At 38.8% G+C, this 20,247-nt stretch overlaps 3 protein-coding genes across 4 annotated transcripts; 1 reads left to right on the top strand and 2 right to left on the bottom strand.

Moving 5' to 3' along the window:
• Positions 1 to 632: 632 nt before the first annotated feature.
• Twdlt (TweedleT) lies at positions 633 to 5,466 on the bottom strand. The gene is made up of 3 exons (XM_076796158.1): positions 5,107 to 5,466; positions 2,629 to 3,276; positions 633 to 2,082 (listed from the first exon to the last, which is right to left on the bottom strand). The coding sequence occupies exons 1-3, from the start codon at positions 5,215 to 5,217 to the stop codon at positions 1,801 to 1,803; spliced, it is 1,041 nt and encodes a 346-aa protein (XP_076652273.1). The 5' UTR covers positions 5,218 to 5,466; the 3' UTR covers positions 633 to 1,800.
• Positions 5,467 to 15,608: 10,142 nt separating this feature from the next.
• Tyrrs-m (Tyrosine--tRNA ligase, mitochondrial) lies at positions 15,609 to 17,808 on the top strand. Its single transcript, XM_076795946.1, has 3 exons — positions 15,609 to 16,132; positions 16,339 to 17,237; positions 17,315 to 17,808. Exons 1-3 carry the CDS (start codon positions 16,005 to 16,007, stop codon positions 17,662 to 17,664), a joined length of 1,377 nt encoding a protein of 458 aa, XP_076652061.1. The 5' UTR covers positions 15,609 to 16,004; the 3' UTR covers positions 17,665 to 17,808.
• Positions 17,809 to 17,816: 8 nt separating this feature from the next.
• On the bottom strand, positions 17,817 to 18,957 carry LOC143358649 (60S ribosome subunit biogenesis protein NIP7 homolog). Of its 2 annotated transcripts, XM_076795948.1 has the most exons (5): positions 18,801 to 18,957; positions 18,647 to 18,713; positions 18,284 to 18,509; positions 18,082 to 18,222; positions 17,817 to 18,008 (listed from the first exon to the last, which is right to left on the bottom strand). In XM_076795948.1, the coding sequence occupies exons 2-5, from the start codon at positions 18,700 to 18,702 to the stop codon at positions 17,889 to 17,891; spliced, it is 543 nt and encodes a 180-aa protein (XP_076652063.1). In that variant the 5' UTR covers positions 18,703 to 18,713; positions 18,801 to 18,957; the 3' UTR covers positions 17,817 to 17,888. The 2 variants fall into 2 exon arrangements, with proteins under 2 accessions (XP_076652063.1, XP_076652062.1); XM_076795947.1 differs by having other exon boundaries at positions 18,647 to 18,954.
• Between the last annotated feature and the right edge of the window lie 1,290 nt (positions 18,958 to 20,247).

Here is a 20,247-nt window from a genome sequence, read left to right as displayed (position 1 = left end):
TCGTTTCGACAGTCAACAGGCTGTCTAACTATACTAAATCTATAGGCACACACCGGCAGCTTCCGATTTCTACTGTTTGCGCTTCTTCTCGGTTGTTTGACCGGGTGAAAGTCAAGCGCGTAATGCGTCTCCGTTTGATGATACTTCCTCAAACAAATCACGCATCTTAAACAATCATTTTCACCCGGTCCAATAGGAAATCGCGATTCTCTCCAAGTTCTTTTAATACTGACTAAATTTCATGTGGGCTTATCATTGCTACTATAATCCTCTCTTTCTTATAACAATGACTATCTGTTAAATAATTATTATCATTTTGATTTAATTGAAAATAGTAAATTATCTTATTTTAGAAACAAATTATTTTTATTTTTACCATGTTTCGTGGATTCAATGTTTAGCGTTTAATATACAGCTAATATTACTATCGCGATTCTGAGACTTCTTCTTTATTGCAGACGCCATATTGTTGCGAGAATTCACTTTCAATAACAAATACTTTCTCGGTTCAGTGAATATTATATCTATTATTTTATATTGTTTTTCTATTTTTATATTGCATCTAGATTAAAGTTAATTGAGCTATTAATATTTTAATATTTCCCCCTAGTCGTGGACGCCATATTTGTTCGCACACTTCAGTCTAGCATAATTAAAACATGCTTTCTTCACTCACTGAATACTACATTTACATACAGGGTGTCCCAAAGAGGAATTTTGGAATGTTTAAAATTGAATTAATTGCACCAGCATAATTCCGAGAGTTCCTTCTTGCTGTAGGCGCCATATTGTTTCAAACACTTCAGGCTAACGTAAGTGAAAAATATCTTCTTGACTCGTAGCATGTTGCTTCTATCATTTCATTATACTTTCTTATTTTTGTATTGCTCCTAGACTCAACATTTAACAACTGTACAATAAACGGCGATGCTTAGAGTCGTTTAGGCAATTGTTTATCAATGTTTCTAAACATATTTCTAAGATACTTTATCTAAATTCCTTTCAACAAATCAATCTTCTTATCAAAGTCGAATGAATCTCAAAGAATTAACAATCAAATAAGCCTTCAAAGTATTGGGTCAAAATAGACCCGAGTCAGAGCCAGATCATCGAGTAGAATCAAAATTTCAATTATTTCTTTAACAATCTCAACCAGACGAACCTAACAAATCGACATCCTCAGTTTGTTTATATCTCTCCACTCCAATCATCACCATCTTCACCCACGCCCCAGGATCCCAGGAGAAAAATCAACAACCACAATGATTTATGTAAAAATACATAAAAAAGCTTTATTTCGCCACCGTTTTCTTGCAAAAAGTAACGTATAAAAAACTTGTAAACCTAGTCGTCGTCGTCGTCGTTTCGCTTCTAATAACCATTCGGGTCATCATCATCATCATTATCGTCGTCATCATCGTGAACATCATCGTTATCATCATCATCATCATCATCATCATGATCGTGGTCATCGTCGTGGTAATCATCACGGTCATCATCGCGCTGTAGATCGTTCTCGCGTAAGTCGTAATCAAAATCGCGAGCATCCGGGGACCGTTCGCCGGCCGATGATCTATCGTATCGTCGCTCGCCGTGCGATGTATAGATCGTAGTCCGCGCGATCCATTGGTCCCCGTGCTCGTCACCACGGTCGTCCACGTGGGATCACAGTGTGCCGCGTCCGAAAGGATCGCCGTTGAGCCAGGCCCGAAGCCGTGGCCGAAGTCATTAATGCGTGCGTGGGAGTTTGTGGGCCGATTGCGGGTGGAGGAGGATGGTCTGCGGGGCCAGCACAGCTGACTAGTAGGGCCCCGAGCCGCCGGGTGCCCCGTAGCTCGAGCTAGGCCCGCTGGGGCCGCTGCCGCCGATTCCGCCGCCGATTCCACCGCCGCCGCCGCCACCGCCTCCGTGACCGTCCAAACCGCCACCGATTCCTCCGCCGATGCCTCCGCCGATGCCTCCGCCGATTCCTCCGCCGATTCCACCGCCGATTCCTCCGCCGATTCCACCGCCAATGCCTCCGCCGATTCCTCCGCCAATGCCGCCGCCGCCGCCGCCGCCACCGCCTCCGGTGACTTCCTTCTGCAATTTTAAAAATGAGATTTAGACACGATTTAGCTGTTAGCCTCTTTGCTGTTTCTTTTTCAAGTTGTTCGAGGCTTTTCAGAATTTTCCGGTTATTTTCTGAGTGAAATATTTTTGTGACTGTGGAATTTCATCAAACTGGTGTCTACATGCATTACTTGTATCCTGTGCAGATACTATTCTCTTTGGTTCCCCATTTCCGGAGAAATGTAAACAATTTAGTAGCATAACTTTTTTGCTTTTGATTATCTTTCAATAAAACTGTTGCTAACAGATTCGCGACGTTCTTCCAAATAAATCGAGTCCAAACACGACGCAATTCGAAGCTCGTTTGCCCGTTTAATCCACGATAGAATAGAACCTCGATTATCCGAACTGTTTCGGTTCCTCGCGTGTTTCACATCGATCTCGATTTTACCCGAAGAAGCTGTTAAAGGCTTCTTGAGACAACACCAAGGACAATCACAATGTCCCTCTATTAAACATGAATATTTCACTAACAATCGTGTGACTCCCGATCTCCGGAAATCCGCCATCGCATACCTGTGTCTTGTACTTGATGAAGTAGACCTCCGGCTTGCTGGGCTGGGTGGGTGCAATAGTCGGCAGGTTGATCTCCGGCGCCTCTTCCGGTTTCTTAACCAACACGTAGATGAGCGTCTTCTGTTCGTCTTGCTGCGGCAGAGCCGGGATCACCGGAGCGGTTGGCGTCGGTGGAGTCGGCGCCTTGATGAAGATGATCTTGTAGTGTTTCTGGGCTGGTGGTGGCACAGGCAGGGGTCTGCTGGGCCTGTCTTCGGGGGCCTCTGGTGGCGGCACGTGAACGTAGATGTGCTTCTGGATCAGAGAACCACCTCCGAATCCGCCGCCGCCGCCACCGCCGCCGCCGCCTCCTCCGAGTCCGCCTCCGAATCCACCGCCGAATCCGCCACCGAATCCACCGCCGAATCCGCCACCACCACCACCACCTCCGCCGAGTCCACCTCCGAATCCTCCGCCAAGACCTCCTCCAAGACCTCCTCCAAGACCTCCTCCAAGGCCACCTCCGAGGCCGCCTCCGTGACCTCCGCCCAAGCCTCCACCGATTCCGGTGGATCCACCCCCGCTAGGTGCCCCATAGCTAGAGCTGGGCTGCGAGTACGAGTAGCCGGCCTCTGGTCGAGCCATCGCCGATGCGGCGAGCACCACGATCTGCAATCGGAAAATGGGATTCTGTTGACCTCTGTACACCCTTTGCAAGATTCTCGAAGCTCCGAAGGAATTTAAACCTGATTTGATAGGGGAATGTATCTTAGCTTGGGCCTAGTGAGCGATTTCTTTATCAAACTGTTACTAACGTGATCGTGACTTCTTTCTGAGTAAAACGAGTACCCACATGACACCGTTCGGTGCAATCATATTTATATGCAGTTACAGTGACTATTTCGAAAAATGGCATTTTTTTAGCTTCTGCGGACCCCCGTGGATCGTTTAGACGAGTTTCGAAGCTTTGGGTCAATTTCCATGAGAACCGATCTTTTAATATGTTTTATAGGGGGGAGTAGCTTGACTTTGAGTTAGGGCTGAATCGATTTACAGTAATGTCTCGATGCATGCGAGTTATTTCTTTATAAAATGATTGGGGACGTATTCTTGACTTCTTTCTGAGTAAAACGAGTACCCACATGACACCATTCGGAGCATTCATATTCACATAATTCACGATTGTAATAGAAGCTCGATTATCCGAACTGATGTTTAAAATTTTCATTAAACAAGTAAATACGATCCAAATTGTGTCGTGTTTGGGCTCATTCTATTCAGAAAAGTGTCGCGAATATGCTAGTAAAAGTTTCGTTAAAAACATCATTATTATAAAAGAGTGAGGTAGATATCAAGATCGAGGGAACCCGAGATGACGATGATCGAGTGCATTGATCAGTATCGTCTTCTGGGTCGTCATCGGTCCCGCTATCTCTCTCTCTCTCTCTCTCTCTCTCTCTCTCTCTCTCTCTCTCTCCACTTTCTCCCATAGCGTCTCCCTTTCTATTCCCTCCAGAAATTCTCGTCTTCCCTATTCTCTCTCGCTTCTCCTCTCGTTTCTCTTTCGTTCCTCCGGGTCTCACGGTGCACTTTCACACGGAGACAATTATCGCGCGATCTCTTTGTCTCGTTTTTATATTTCTAACTGTTCAACGAATGTTCCCGATTTTCAGAGAAGATTTCAGATAGCTTTCGTCTTAATTTAGTTCGATTCAAGCGTAGTGCTCTGGATTACTCAAGAACTTCAATAACAAAATAATCGAGGAGCAATAAGTGAGAATAGAAGAAAATTGTTTTTTGAAATTGCTTCTACCCTTTCTGGTGAATAGATTTTTTTATTTACTAGACTGAATCTCTAGCATTCTCCAAAACCAATAAAATCGAAGAAAAATGATAATAATAAAAAGAAAATAGTAGAAATTGTCTTCGACTTCATTCTTCGGTATTTTTCAAATTAATAGTACCCCCTAGTGTCTTTAACAATAAAGTCTATCAGGATAAATCCGCAGCACTCTCCAAAACCAATAAATCAAAGAAAAATGATAATAATAAAAAGAAAATAGTAGAAATTGTCTTCGACTTCATTCTTCCGTATTTTTCAAATTAATAGTGCCCCATAGAGTCCTGAACAATAAACTCTACTAGACCAAATCGCCAGCACCCTTTGAACCCAGTGATTCGAATAAAAATGTGATAATAATAATTAAAAAAAATAAAAATAATAAAAATGAGATATCAAACAAAACTCCCTTTGTCTTGTTTCGACCCCACCATCCCAACCAACATCACTTCTTCGCGCACTCGATGTTAAAGCGAACAAGACGTGGGAAGTCGGAGAAGAAGAAAACGGGCGGGAAATTCGAACGAACGGCGGGAGATTCGAACGAGCGGCGCGCAAGACTGAACCGGAAGCGTCGCCGAAGAGAAAGAGCGCAACCTCCGAGAGGGTAAGAAAAAGGGGAACAGCTCGAAGACAACGTATAGGTGTGTTCGACTCACCATGAATGCCCTCATGGTTGCTGCTGTTCCTTGGGTTTGAGGACTGATGCTCCGTGGATGCCACGGTGCCCCTTTTATACCAGCCCTGGCCCCACTCGCATCTCGACCCATCACCTATGCTGATGAGACTCCGTCGCGAATCTCTTTCTCTCTTTCTCTCTCTCTCTCTCTCTCTCTCTCCATCTCTCTCTGTCTCTGTGTCTCTCTCTCTCTTTCTCTCTTTCCCTCTTTCTCCACTGTCACCGATTCCCCGGAGCTGTTATACTCACCGACGTTTCTTTTTCGCGTTTCCTCCTTTTTTCCACCGATTCGATCAGTTCGAATTTTGAGGAAACTTTGCGAGGAAAAATTTCGAGAATAACACGGGAACTGGTACGGCCCTGAACCCTGCGCCTTCTGGGGACCTTCTCTTCCCACGACCGGAAGTGCCGGAGGAAAGATTCGCGCGCTTTTTGGCAAACGCGCAACTTTCTAAACGGCGTCTAATGCTCGCGCCTTCGCGGAACGAACAGAATTTACGCGTTTGCGTAATGACACCTGTGAGACCTTGCGTGCACGCACCGGAGAAAATTGAGGAGTCCGTAAACCGTGTGCATGATTGTCTTCATGTATTTTGTCGAGCGTGGCGTTTGTTGCGCCTCGCTTAGCCCCTTGTCGCATGATTTCCTTCGCGGCTGCTATGATCTTCTTGGGCTTCATTTCCTACAACAGGAAATCATTTCTTACAGCATAGAAAAATGAATGAATTCAAATCATTATTAGTGGACAGCAGATCTTTGTGAAATATAAAAGTTTTATTTATAAAATAAATTTTATAATGTCTATAGTTCATGGTTAAGGTTTTTTAAACAGTAATTTTAATCCTGAACGAACAAGTCACCTCCGGTACAGAATACTAAATTGTATAAAATACGTATGTAAGTTATTGTTTAACAGTTTGGGATTTGTATGTATAAAATTATTTTTAACTTTCCTTTTGGCATAGTACAATTATTAAATTGTACTTGTTGAGAATATTGATTTCAATTAAGAAAATCATTGCTGCGATGACATTTAGATTTCCAGGAGAAGATACAATATTCTAGGTATAGTGTGCACGAAGAAAGTGTGATGATGCGTGCGGAGATGTTCGAGAAACGAAATATACACAAAAATAACTTAGAGAAAGAGAAAGTCTTGGAAAACGAAATCCAAAATTTATTAGAATAACTCGTCGTGGATGCCCGTTGCGTATAGCGAAGACAGTAGGAAGATGAATTATGGCCGAAGATAAATCTACGTTCTTCGAAAATAGCCTGGGCAAGATGGAGTCCCTTTGTTTAACATTTTTCATCTTAGGAGTGTGCAACTTCTACAGAATTATCATATTTACTCAAAGATTAATTTACACAGCTTCGCAATCTATGACGACTAGTAAAACAATTTATTTTTACAACCAACTAATTCCTTTTGCGTCCATCGTACATTAAAACATGATTTTCTGTATAGTATAATTAAAACGAGTGTACTATCTTTCTTAAGTCCAGAAAATGATCATTTCTTCTTATTTCTTTTTATCATTACTATTTTCACAAGATGAAAAGTGTATAAAAAATTATCACACTTTTACAAGACGTTCTACGCATTTATGCAGCTTCTTTGCAATCAACAAAACGCAATTTATTGATGCAGAAGACTAATTCTGTCAAATCCATCAGAAAACATATTTTGCCGCGATAATCGAAATAAATATGATTGTTAAAAAGTTGAAAGGTCTCGTAGAGCATTGACAATTGAACCCAAGAACAAGACCAGAACGACATGATCCACGAGCAGCATGATCGGCCAGCGGGAGAAGGGTATCGCGCGCATCTCCTGGTTGCGAAACCGAAAGTCTTCCACTTCCTGCGAGGAAGTCTCGTCCTCCAATCGGAGAAAGGGAACCTCGAAAACCAATTTGACCCAAATCATTTTTTTTCGTGGGTACGCTCCGCACGACTTTCCATTTTTTCCCTTCTTCTTTCGGACAATAACGCCCACGCACGCAGCTGTGGCGGGACCTTCAAATTTACGACAAACAGCTGATTGCGTGGCCCGCTATTATGTCTAGAATTTCTCAAAAATTATCTAACGATCATCGAAAAATCCAGCTTCACATTTCACCCGAAATCTAATAAACTGATAAACAATAATGTTGTAACGTATGATATAATCGGACGTGTTGGTTTCTTGTGAAATTAAATTGTTTTGTAAAGTGCAACTGATTGCAAAGCTGTAGAATTCAATTTTGAAAGTTCGGTGGAAACAGAAAGTTCTGTGGACTTCTTAAATACTGTTCAATTAAAAAATGAAACCATATAATGTCAAAAAGAAAAATAAAAATGAGACTTATAGATTTAATTTACTAATTAATACAATGTACTGGTTACCAAAGCTTGTACTTCGTTTAAAAAATTATAGACGACATTAAATTTCCATCCCCTTAACATGAAAAACTTTTTAATGTCCAATATACAATAAAAAGATTAGAAATAAAACGATTCGTCTGATAATTTAATACAATGCATTGGTTACCAAAAGCTAGTATTTTGTTTAAAAATGTACGAACGAGATTAAATATTGACTAATCGTGTCCCCAACAGGAAAAGTTCGAAAATCAATTAACGTTATGGTAAACTATATTAATGTTCAATTTGGAACTCGAAAGTAGCATAATTCTATGAATCCGCCCAGGGACACCAATGCCAATAAAATGGAAAGGGAAGTTTCAAACCGAAAGCATTTAATACGCGGTGAAAGGGTTAAGTCATTAGATCGATAAAAGGAAAAAAACAGAAAAATGTGATGCAAGTGCATTTTTCACAACAGAAACACGTAGAACAGTTACAGGAAATTGTAGCACACGTTGGTAATGTTACAGAAATGTACCGGAAACTATAACAGTTTTGTGGTTCATTTTCTGAAAGTATCTTCTATCTGCAGATGCTTAATTGTACCTGTGATTTCCTCGGATTGAACGATTATGGTCGCCTGGAAATAATAAAAGTGAAATTCGGGATATCGTACCCATTTCTATCATGGCATCTACGTATAATTCATTTTATAAAGCGATCATTCCAATATAGTATGCTTGGTTTGCATAAAATGGTATAAATCTTTTATCAATTTTTCATTTGTAGTATTTGTTTACTGTCAGGGCCTGAGTAAATAGGACTGCGACGTAGCAATTTTGAGTACAGTAAAAAATTCGATACGGCAATCAAAATATAAAAATTTTGGCGCAGTGAAATTTTATTCGACAACTAAAATGTACAAAATTTTATTCTAAATTTAGATGGGTTAGAATTCTAATAGATGACAACAGACTACACAAAGATAGAATACAATATTCCTAAACAACCAAAATCTACCAAAAAGAAAATTACTACAAAATGAAACCCTCATTGCAAAACGACAAATCAACGCAATGAACTCAAAATGGTGAAGGGAAATATGGCAAATGGCTAATTGGGTGGCCATTTACGGTGTTTCCCACACGGTGACTAAATAAATAAATAAAAGAAAAGTTAACCGTGATTAATGTAGCATCACCGTCGTGGAAGAACGGTTTTTCCACGGCAAGTAAGTGGAGTATCTCATAAATGGGGAAGCCCCGATTGCTAGGGCCATTAAAGGACAAATAGATCTCCCGCTGATTGCTTCAGAGACCTCGGGGGCAGCGTTGCTGTTGCGTTGCCACAATCGCCGCCCAAGATGCAGCACAATTTTCTCGCCGGGAATGATACAATTCGTTTAATCCTCTGTGTTTCCATTTTTTTTTTCTCCTCGCCGTTTAATCGTTTCCCTAATGAAATCGTCCAACGCTTCGCGACACTCCTCTTCTAATGGAGAACCGGTGTCGCAACGACGACACGGCGATCGCTATACGGGGCGAGTCGCCTAACACTTCACCCTGAAATGTCTCTATTTGTATCGCCATTTTTAATCACAGAGAAATGCTTCAAAAAATTATTGGGATGCGGTAGATTGTTTCTTCAAGGTCGTATTTCTTAATACTTCGAGGTCGTTAGTGTTCACTGAAATTGAAGAATGGTTGAGGAATCGTTGGTCATAAGTCGTGTTCGAATAGAATAACGTCATGGACAATTTCTCATTCTATTTATGAGAAAGAATGAGAGACGTTTGAAGGTTGTTCGAAGATCATTCGAAGGGCAATATTTGTACACATTATACACGGCTGGATTTGGCTTTCCGTGTTGCTCTTCAATTGAAATGTGAGGGAGGCATTCAAGATCATTTGGAGGTCGTTTGAATGCCTTGCGGAGGTCATGTTGTACACGGTTAAATTTGATAATAACGAAGATAAAAAGACAAGTTCAACCAGGTACAACGTGTTGCCCTTTAAATGACTTACAAATGACCTCTGATATCTTTTTTTGAAGGTTGTTGGTAGAATCAATAGAATCGAACAAAAATGGAATAAGTAAATTTCGCGTTTCTCGGAGATGTTTAAAAAATTGTTCCGCCAATCAAAGAAATAAACTATGGTGGGCAGGGGGATAGTAGAATGGAATTCGAAATTTTGTAGATACAGGTGAAAGCCATTAGAAAAACGAGGAAAAAAGCAAGAAAACAATCGCAAACGAAAGCCCCGGGAGCGTAATTGCGAGGCGAAAGGGGGCTAATTAAATTTCTTGAAAATTTCCTATTTGCTAATAAGACCGTACTTGATCGCGCCAGGCTAATGAGACCGAAGGTTACGAAATCGCAGTAACGATGAGACTTTTAAAACTCGCAATAAATCGGTACACGTCATCGTAGCTTCGTTCCATGCTACCACTTGCGAAACCTTTGCCGAATTCGATCGAAATTCAATTCATAAGACTGACTCGATCGATTCCAATTGTTTTTCAGCGTTCCGAGTTTCGACAATATCCGATAGACAATTTATACATTTCTAAACGAAAGCTTCCTCGCCAATTACAGGGGGAAAATAATTATAATGTACATAACGTAAGACCACGATAAAGCATGTAATATAATATAGAATAGAAATATAAAATGGCAGTAAAGGACATAACGCGATATAAAATAAATGCAGAGTAGAAATTAAAAGAATAGAACGATAAATGCAATTACAGGAGAAAAATAATTATAAAATACATAATAAAGTAAAAGGAATGATATAGAGTAAGTGTAAAAAGGAAAGAATATAAGCTGAATAATAGAAATGGGAATAAAAAAAAAAAGCGATAAATGTAATTCCGCATTTAGCAATAAAGCGCGCACGAGTGGGCAATTAAAAGTGGGAAAGGAGCGGCGTTAAGGCGAACAACAGCGTCTCGTTAATTTTCTTTTATTCACTCGGAACCGTGAATTATTATGAATGAGCAATTATTTTCGGAGCGGAGCGGGTATTAATTCGCGAGATTATTAAGAGGCAGTTTGTCCTGTGTTCGCAACGTGCGTCTAACTGTGCGTGTGTATTGTATCCTCCGTTCTGCAGAGCTCCAGTTCGACAAAGGTGTTCCTTTCCATCGTTCCACACGTTGTACACAAGAAGAGTTCTTTTGTAAGGCTCTTCCCGCTTTTATGAGACTCTGCTCGCCGGTTTTCCCATGGCCGTTTCACATACAGATCCGACTGATAAAATACAAAAAAAAAAGAGCTGCTCCATCGAGAACGAACGCGCCATCATAATTCCACGTACGTATGTGTGTACAGTCTTCGCCGCAGCCGTGTTTCTAATACGAAGTCCCATTTCAGACGATTTGAAGCGCGCGGTTTCTACACTGCCCTGAATCCAACAGAATTCATATTTCTCCGCGACCTGTTATAGCGGATTCACTGCTCGGCGCTGTTCTTGTTGCGATAGTTCAACCATCGTTCCCTGGATTGTTTTTAATTGGTTTTTAAAGTCGATAAGTCGATGACGAAGGTTTCGCAAGGAGGCGTTGCGAAACGTTATGTTTCGGAATTTTTTCTCAGAAAATTAATCGAGTTTCTACTCGAAGGAACGCATTGTTTAAAAGTATGTGTATTTTAGCGTTTCTAGGAATTTTTTGGTCGGGAAATTTTAAAAAATGTGGGAGTTACAGCGAATCTTGCAGAAGCTGCCTTCTGAAGGTCACTGCGAGGCGAGAATGGATTTCAGGAATTTTTTCTGAGGAAATTAATCGACTCTGATATTGAACGAGTACTTTGTTCAAAAGTACGCGTATTTTCGTGTATGTACGAATTTTTTGGTTATGAAATTTTGAAAAATGCGAGAGTCACGGTGAATCTTATAGAAGTTGTCTTCGGAAGGTCACTGCAAGGTGAGAGTGGATTTCAGGAATTTTTTCTGAGGAAATTAATCGACTCTGCTCTCGAACAAATACTTCGTTCAAGAGCCACGTATATTTGACTACACGTAGTAATTTTTTGGTCGGAAAATTTTGAAAAATGTGCAAGCTGCAGCGAATCTTCTCCGTAGCTGTTTCTTCCAAAAACGCTGCGAAGGTGTTACCGAGTAGTTAATTTTCCTATTGTAGCAAATTGTTGAAAAAAGGAGAAATGCCCGAGTTGCTGCAGAAAAATGCTTAATTAGCATGAAGGTGGTAAGAAAGACGGTGTCGAAGATTACTATAGCCCGTATAAAGAGCACGGAGGCTCCGTTCGAGCAGGAACAATGGGCAGGTGTCACTGGCTCGGGTCCGCTCGGCCAGAGTTCGTCGAATTCGTGAAAAATTCCCTTTCTAATACGCGACCGTTGCTCCGATACGTATACGTAGACAGATAGGCTACTCTCTTTGGGATTCTACGCCATGTTCCCATGGCCGTTCCGCATTTCGGTCGGTCGAAAGAATCCGCCAACCTTTCTACCTCGGAGCGGTCGAGTCCGTTCTCCTAGTGGGACGTCCGGCTGTTGAGTGATACAGACACAGAAAACAGAGAAACCAACAAACACAGAGCGTACAGAAAGAGAGGGAGAGTACCTAAACCCACACAGACACACGAAGGAGAGACACCAGGGAGACCGAAACTTCTACTTTTCCCATTCACCCAGAGACTTACGCGGCTGGTTACGTGCTCGCTCGTTGTTACTCCTCTCGCGGCATCTGTTCGTGATGTCCCATCCTAGCGCCGCGATTAAATCGTCCACTCTTCCCTGCGATTCCTCATTCCCAGTGGCTCCCAACCACCTAGTAATACTCCAAATTAATCAGTCTTTCGTCTGGACTAAACCCCCTAATCGAAAACCCTTTGCCCTTTGTCCTATCATTTATTTTCTGGCCACGGTCTTCCTTCTGGAACTTGTTTTCTGAGAGACTCTGCGCGGTGAGGGTTTAACAATTTTTTCTCAGAAAACCAGCTCAGTCTCTTCTGGAAGAAGCACATTGTTTGAAAGTATGTGTATTTTAGCATTTGTAGGAATTTTTTGGTTGGGAAATTTTGAAAATTGTAAGAGTCACAGTGAATCATATGGAAGCTGTCTTCTGAAGGGCACTGCAAGGTGAGAATGGAGTTTAGGAATTATTTCTGGGAAAATTAATTGGCTCTGCTTTTAAACAAGTACTTTGTTCAAAAGTACGTGTATTTTAGTATATGTAGGAGTGTTTTGGTTAAAAAATTTTGAAAAATGTGCGACTGACAATGAACCTTATGCGCGGTGAGAATAATTTTTAGAAATTTCAATTATTAAACTAAATTCTGTACCTTCTTCTGTACATTTCCAAAACCCAATCGTTTCTCGGTGTTCATCACTTTTACCATTTAGAACCCCTCCCAGCCAAATAATTTTACTTTCCAGCAGCTCGAGCGTAACGCAATAAAATTAGCAAGTCTGTGCCAGAAAAATTGGCTTTTAAAAGCGATTTGTATAATAACACAGCTACACGTGGTTCTTAGAGAAGAATCTGTTTGGTTATCATAAGCCAGCAAATTCGACACAGTCAGAGTAAACATCGATCTTCTGTTTGACTATCCTGTTTGGCTACCAGATCCAATCGACGGCGCGAAACGCTGCGAGCATAATTTTAACACGTATCCTATTCTCTTTCTTTTTTTGTTTCTTTCGTCATGTCGCCGATACCAGATAGCGTTTGAAACGGACTTTCGCTGAAAAATGAATAGGTCGAGGAGGTTCTTGGCCGTGTTCGTCCTCGTGACCCAAATCCTGCGGACTCCTTTTCCTGTTGGGCCCACTCGACCACGTCGACGCACATTTATTTTTAAAATAGACTGTCCGTGCTCCGTACAATTCGATTTTTAACGCTAAACATGCCAAACATGCCGAGCGTTAAAACCAACTGGCGCCTTCTAAAAATAACGAAAATTGTTTAAAATGGTCAAACTGCCTCAGAATGCTGTTGTAAAATATTCTATACATAATTCTTCTATTTTGTACACTAAATCTCAAGTAGTACTAATTTTTTAAAAATGTTTGATAAATTCTTACACCTTGTGCAGTTTAAAATAAATCTTTGAAAAATGTTAAACTGTCTCAGAACCTTCCCAAAAATAATTTTACAGTGGTCTTCGTCTCCCAAGCAGAAAATTCGAACGTTTCATTGGGACAATATTTTCGAAAAAAAGCGTCCCCAAAAACGGTGAATTTCGGTGAAGAGAAAATTTGAGGAATGCCATAAATACTCTCATTCTCGGTATATTACAGAGTTCAGCGGCCGTTTAACGCTTCTCGAGGCATTTTTACACAGTTTTAAGAAGTTGTCCGGCAATTATTTGGAGGCGAATGTGACGCGACAGGTATGAAAGAAACACGGAAAGCGCCGCACCGTGCAGTTTACAGTTTAAACTGCACCTCCATTAACCCGGTTCACCTGTTTCGTTATTAGGAGCACGCGCACCTGCGACGCAGAGAAAAACTTGCCACCCGGGGTTCCTCTTTTTTTATTTAATGAATCGCTGCAATAATGTATTACGCAAGTATTGTGACGATTCCTCGCAATATCTTATACCTGACGTCGCGCGAACGCCTCCGAGAGTAGTATTAAATAAATTAGTATTAATTAATTAATAGAAGTAGTATTAATAGTATTACAGTATATAGTTTATATAGTAATAGCATTAATAAAGTACAGGTCAAGTCAACCGTCGCATTATTTATTAAATAGTAGCGAGAAGCCCCGAGATTGATTGACCGCCATGTTGACCGAACATCTTCATCTAACCGTTCGCATTAATAATGGATCAACTGAATGAACTTTGACGCGATTTTAAAGGTACAACCTTTGTCGATGTCCTCAGGAAAATTGTACACGATTTTGATAATAAACAAGCATCGGTATTCGATGTTTACAATAATTTGAATAGAAAGTAGCTATCAGACATGGCGGGCTATTAACGACGGAGCTTTCTAGCAAACACCATTAGATGATAATTGACATTAAATCATGCTCGTCAGATACGAACTGTGAAACGTAAAAAGATAAGAACTTAAGAACTTCTCTTGTTAACAGAGAAGTCTGAATTCCAAAATACTCTCAGGCTAATAACCACAATCACTCTGATACATAATAGCAATTAAGCGACTGCAGTTTCTTCTGCAGGAGCTGACCGTAACTGATAATATTATTCCTGGTAACAAATATTCGCAATTTCTTCTTAGAAATTAGCCAATCGTTCGGATTGAATATTGTGTAATGTCAAAAACATAATTCTGATTATGGAGAAGACAAACCCTGAGGAAATAAATGCAATTGCGAAAATATTAGGTTTTCAATTGATCGTATAGTTTATAAAAAATTTTATGAACGCTGAAAATTTTATTATTACTATGATAATTAGTTTAGAAGAGATTTTTCATTAATTTTGTTTAGAATTGGATTTTTAAAGTCTCGCGAAGATTTTTTTGACTTCCCGAGGGACTGTTGCAGTTCATTTCTCCTAATTATTTTTTATCTATTCCGTTACAGCATTCTGCGGATTACTTTATGTATCTGTTACTAATTGTATTAACGGTAGTAATTAACTAATGGCATGTTCTTAGCAACTTGAGCAATCGACTTTTTATCTGCACGCCACAAACGAGGGATATTCGAACATAAAAAGGATTATTACTGTGCAAATGCAATCGAGCGAGATATGCATAAGTTCAAGAATTTCTCATAATCTCCATATCAAATCCACGAGTCAAAGAAACGTAATAGGCAGTAATTATTCAATTATTCTCGAATCTCAAAAACTCTATCACAAAGTCCATTCTTCCAGCTTCAATTTAAGCTATGAAAAATTGAAAAATCTCAACGGGAATGCATTCAACTATTATTTTGTATTCAAGTGCTGTACAGAGGCCTGATCCGAGCAAATGATTTTTGCCGATTTGGTTATAAGAGACAGTGCAATTCTTTTTTTATTATACTGGCTTTAGGCCAAATTTGGCCCATAAGCAGAGATATGATACAAAAATATATAAATTATTTAATGACTTAATTGCACTATTGAACTTACATACGGCAATTTACACATTTTCATACTGTTCGCGCCATCTAGCGGATCATAATGATACTAATCGGCAACAAGTTTCAACACGAAGCAGATGTTTCTTGCCGGAATTTGCATTATAGAAAAAAGATACAAAACTGGGAGGGTAAAGACACTGTACAATTCACAATGAAAGCTTTACTGATCTTTAAATACGAACGAAATTGTAATAAATTATTCGGATAAAAAATTATCTAGACAAATGTCATTTTTCGAACAACCATCGCCATCTTTAAATGGAAGTTGGGAACTATAAGTTTCTTCATATTGAAGGTTATGTTTCCCAGTGAGTTGTTTATTCTAATAAAACCTATGTACCGGCAACTTATTAGTTGTTGATTCGAAAAATTAAATGAACAGCCAGTAGTACAGAAGCATTCTTAGTGTGTAAATAGGTGGTTAACTAATGTGAATAGATCGTTGACTATTTAACAATGTACAATTTAGTTAGGTTATGTTCAATTACTAGACACGTAGGTTCTCGCCGCTTACACTCATTGAAGTATGTACTGGACTCCGAAAATCGACAATATTATCAAGATATCTTCCCTTATATTTACGAGTAAGTTAATTAAGAAATTTTATTAATGTGCTTAAAGTTCGTTCGTATAAAATTGTAGAACACTATCATTTTATTTCATCATTCTACAATTTTCATTCAGAAAATATTATTCCTTTTTGTTATTTCTATATATTACATATATTTTAGCCTCATTGTGAATCGAAACTCATTTTTTATAAGAATCTCATATTACAACTACTTTTCAGAGACCAAATAAGGAAATTATGGCACAAACCACCCCAGTGTGTCTACGCAGGATTCGATCCAACTGCGGAAAGTTTACACATAGGCAATTTACTGATTCTGATGAATCTTTTGCATTGGCAACGTTGCGGCCATCAAGTGATTGCAGTATTAGGAGGTGCGACTGGCATGATAGGTGACCCAAGCTTTAGAACTTCCGAACGTGTTGACATAGAGGAAATTGTGCTTCAGGAGAACCTAAAGTCTATTGAAAAAGACATATTGAACATATTTGAAAATCACGAAAAATACTTCTATAAGAAAAGGCACCACGATTTGCTTCCTATAAAAATACTAAACAACTTGGAATGGTACAGGAATAAAAATATAGTTACATTCATTAAAGAGATTGGCAAATATTTTCGAATGGGCACAATGCTAGGTCGCAGCTCTGTACAAACTAGATTGCAATCAGAAACTGGAATGAGTTTTACAGAGTTCAGCTATCCTGTATTCCAAGGATACGATTGGCTGCACTTATACCGAAAATATAAATGCAAGTTCCAAGTTGGAGGCCATGATCAGTTGGGGAATATGATGTCCGGTTACGATTTAGTTACTAAGTATCTCCATGAAGAAGTCTACGGTTTGGCATTACCACTTATTACAGCCGAAGGAGGAAAAAAATTTGGAAAGTCCACAGGCAATGCAGTATTCCTTTCTCCTTCGAAATCCTCTAGTTTTCAACTGTACCAGTTTTTTATTAGGGCAGAGGATGCTGATGTAGATAAATTTCTTCGTTTCTTCACGTTCTTACCTTTGAAATATATTAAAGAACTTGTTGAAGATCACTTCAAAGCTCCAACGCTCAGAAAAGCACAGAAAGTTCTTGCAGACAATGTTACATTACTAGTCCATGGAGGTGAGTAGATAATAATGGAAATAACTTGATGACCAAGAAACTGTTCGTATTAAACCTCTGTTAAAAACTACTTGCAGAGGAAGGCTTGCAAGCAGCGAAAAAAGCATCTAACATCCTGTACGACACCTCAATCGAATCTCTGTCCAAAGTAAGTGCAGATGAATTGGCACAGTACCTAGAAGGAGCCTCGGTAGTGAATATGTTCGCTGAGCCTGGTCTTACTGTCTTTGAATTGGCAATGAAGGCAAACTGTTTCCAAAAAGAGCACGATGCGAAAAGAATTATCGCTGCTGGTGGCTTTTATATTAACTATCAGAGAATCACAAATAAAGACGAAGCCATTGTACCCGGAATACATATACTACAAAACAATGTTACACTAGTCAGAGTTGGGAAGAAAACTTATCATGTTATAAAATGGACCTAAATGAAGTCATGGATGGACCGAAATGTAAATATAAAAAATAATTTTTGGTAAACAGTCTAACAGTGTCATCGGAATTATTTTCCCTATTTCGTTTTGTAAATATTTATGTTTGGAAATGTGAAATGAAGAATTCTCTAATAAAATGCAAAATATTCTTGGACATAAAAATAGACAATATATTTAGTATTCTAAAACTTAAATGGTATACAGAAATATTTTTACAGTTAAATTAATGTATCTTCTGATCGAATATATTCACCTATGTCAGCTTGATGAAAACATACTGTTGCCATTGGATCAGCATATTTGCAATCCATTGTACTTTTTGCCGTGACACCAAAACCCTGTAAAAGATACAATACGATTAATTGGAATTGATGAGGTGCTAATAAAATAATACTTCAATAGTTTTCTCACCAGTGGGACATCATTCATTGAAAATATAACCACTCCTTGATATTGTGGAGTATTTTCTGTTACCCTACTTAAGCCAGATTTAGAAATGTGATGTCCATATAAAAATTGTTGTTCCGCAGAAGGTTTCAGCCATATTTTATGCTAACAAGCATTACACAATTAATGTAACGTGATTAATAATTCAAAAGAATGATGTACTTACTTGGGCATACGGGGCCAAATGATACAGTGCAGTTATGTGTAGCCTAAATTTTCCTGATTTTGTAAATTTCCCAAAACATGTACCGAAACTTGCTAATCTATCTGGATTCACCATGCTAGCCAATGGTAGAATTTTCTCAGAAACATAGTACACTCTACCTTTCCTTTCCCGAAAGCAATAAACACCATCTGGTCGGTCAATTAATACTTTCACGTTGTCGCCAATACTAAAAAATAAATTTTATATGAAAAATTACTATTATATAGTATATTATAATTCGGTCAACGAATCATTTTCTAGATTAGATCGTTCCGTTAAATTTATATTAATTTCCATTATAATATACTGCATAAATCTACTTACTACTTCGTTAATTTTTCCAAAACTAATTTTGTTTTCTCTTCGGTTAAACGTTTCATTTTGTTGTCGTCTTCTTACTGTTAATATGTGATCCAAATTTTACACGTCAAATACAGACGAAATTAAAAGGAAATATTGTACAAGAAGTTACATTTACATAAAATATTAGAATTTATGTAAGTTCGATTTAATTACAGGCGATATCATATTCTATTTTCAAATAATTGTATCATAACCAACCACAACACAAGTTACGAGAGGTTAGGGTACAAAACATGTGTTTTTAGTATATTATCATTCATGCAGTTCATGCAGTTAACAGAATGGAACCTTATTGATATTTTTAGTACCATAATCTGTTTTATCAGTTTGCACTTTGAAATCATTGGCGTGACATCTTGGGTACATAAAAGGACTAAATCTGGGGTTTTTGTATTTTAGGGAAAACAATTCAGGATATTTAAAAAAAAAATTAAATTTAGTGTCAATATTTTATTATTATTATTATTATTGTTATTATTATTATTATTATTATTATTATATATCGTTTATTTTAAAGTGGTCGCATTAACAGCTAGGTCATTAGCGACCACATGGTTTGTTTCATATCATTGAGGAAGAAGATATAAAATATTACAAAGGATTCGTGTAACTGTTTTTGGTTTGTTTAAAACAAGCCATCTGAGAATCGTGGGCCTTCTTCAAACGTGGACAGTGTTTTGTTTAATTCTGGACAATTTTCCTGTTTCTCGCAAGAAAAATATTTTATTTTTGAAATATAACAGAGAGGTACACATTCTCTGGCAATAACATTGTGTGTACAATTGTTGATCTACAGTATTAATGTGAAAAGGTGACATGAATAATCTGACGCAGTTTGAAAATGAATTTCATTGGAACATTAATGCTTCCGGTAAGCCCATTTCGCGTAATCTTTATTCAACGAGTATCGAATAGATAATTTTATACGACGAGAATTTATCCAATGAATAAAGATACTTTTTTATTCGAAGCTGCCGTCGGGCTGCCTCGATCGCAGAGTAGTATAGTAAACAGTACTAATCCAATTACAAAACTTCATTTTTCTAATTAAAATGACACTACATAAACACGATATAATTTGAACTGACAGGACATAATCGTGTGCGCGCCCCGAGCAAACGAAATTTAAAGGGACATTCGTTGCTTCACTCACGCGAATGCGTGATACTTTTTGTATCCGAACCTTCGAATAAGGAATAAAAATTCGTTTGTCTTTCATTCATTATTAAATATTTTTTATTCCGATAAAGATTTTGCTCAAAGCTGCAAGAAATACGCAAAATTTTAATTAGTTTGAGAGTAAAATGTGCTCTAACTCTCGGGAACTTTTCTCCAAATTGGATATTAGATCTGAAAATAAATTTTTTCGAAACAATTGCTCTTTGCCCCAAGTGATGAGGGATCTGGTCCAGGCTAAAATTTGGTTTGGGGGCAGCACCATACTGGAGGCACCGAAATCCCATGCGTGAGCACTCTCATATCCTCTCTGACATAGTGAAATGACTTTCTACGCTTTTGCAGTTTCACGATTGGTCCACGCGGGGGCGTCGTGTGTGCGCAGG

The sequence above is a fragment of the Halictus rubicundus genome, chromosome 11 (assembly GCF_050948215.1).
Source record: "Halictus rubicundus isolate RS-2024b chromosome 11, iyHalRubi1_principal, whole genome shotgun sequence".
Lineage (NCBI taxonomy): Eukaryota > Metazoa > Arthropoda > Insecta > Hymenoptera > Halictidae > Halictus > Halictus rubicundus.
This window is presented reverse-complemented; position numbering and strand designations above follow the sequence as displayed.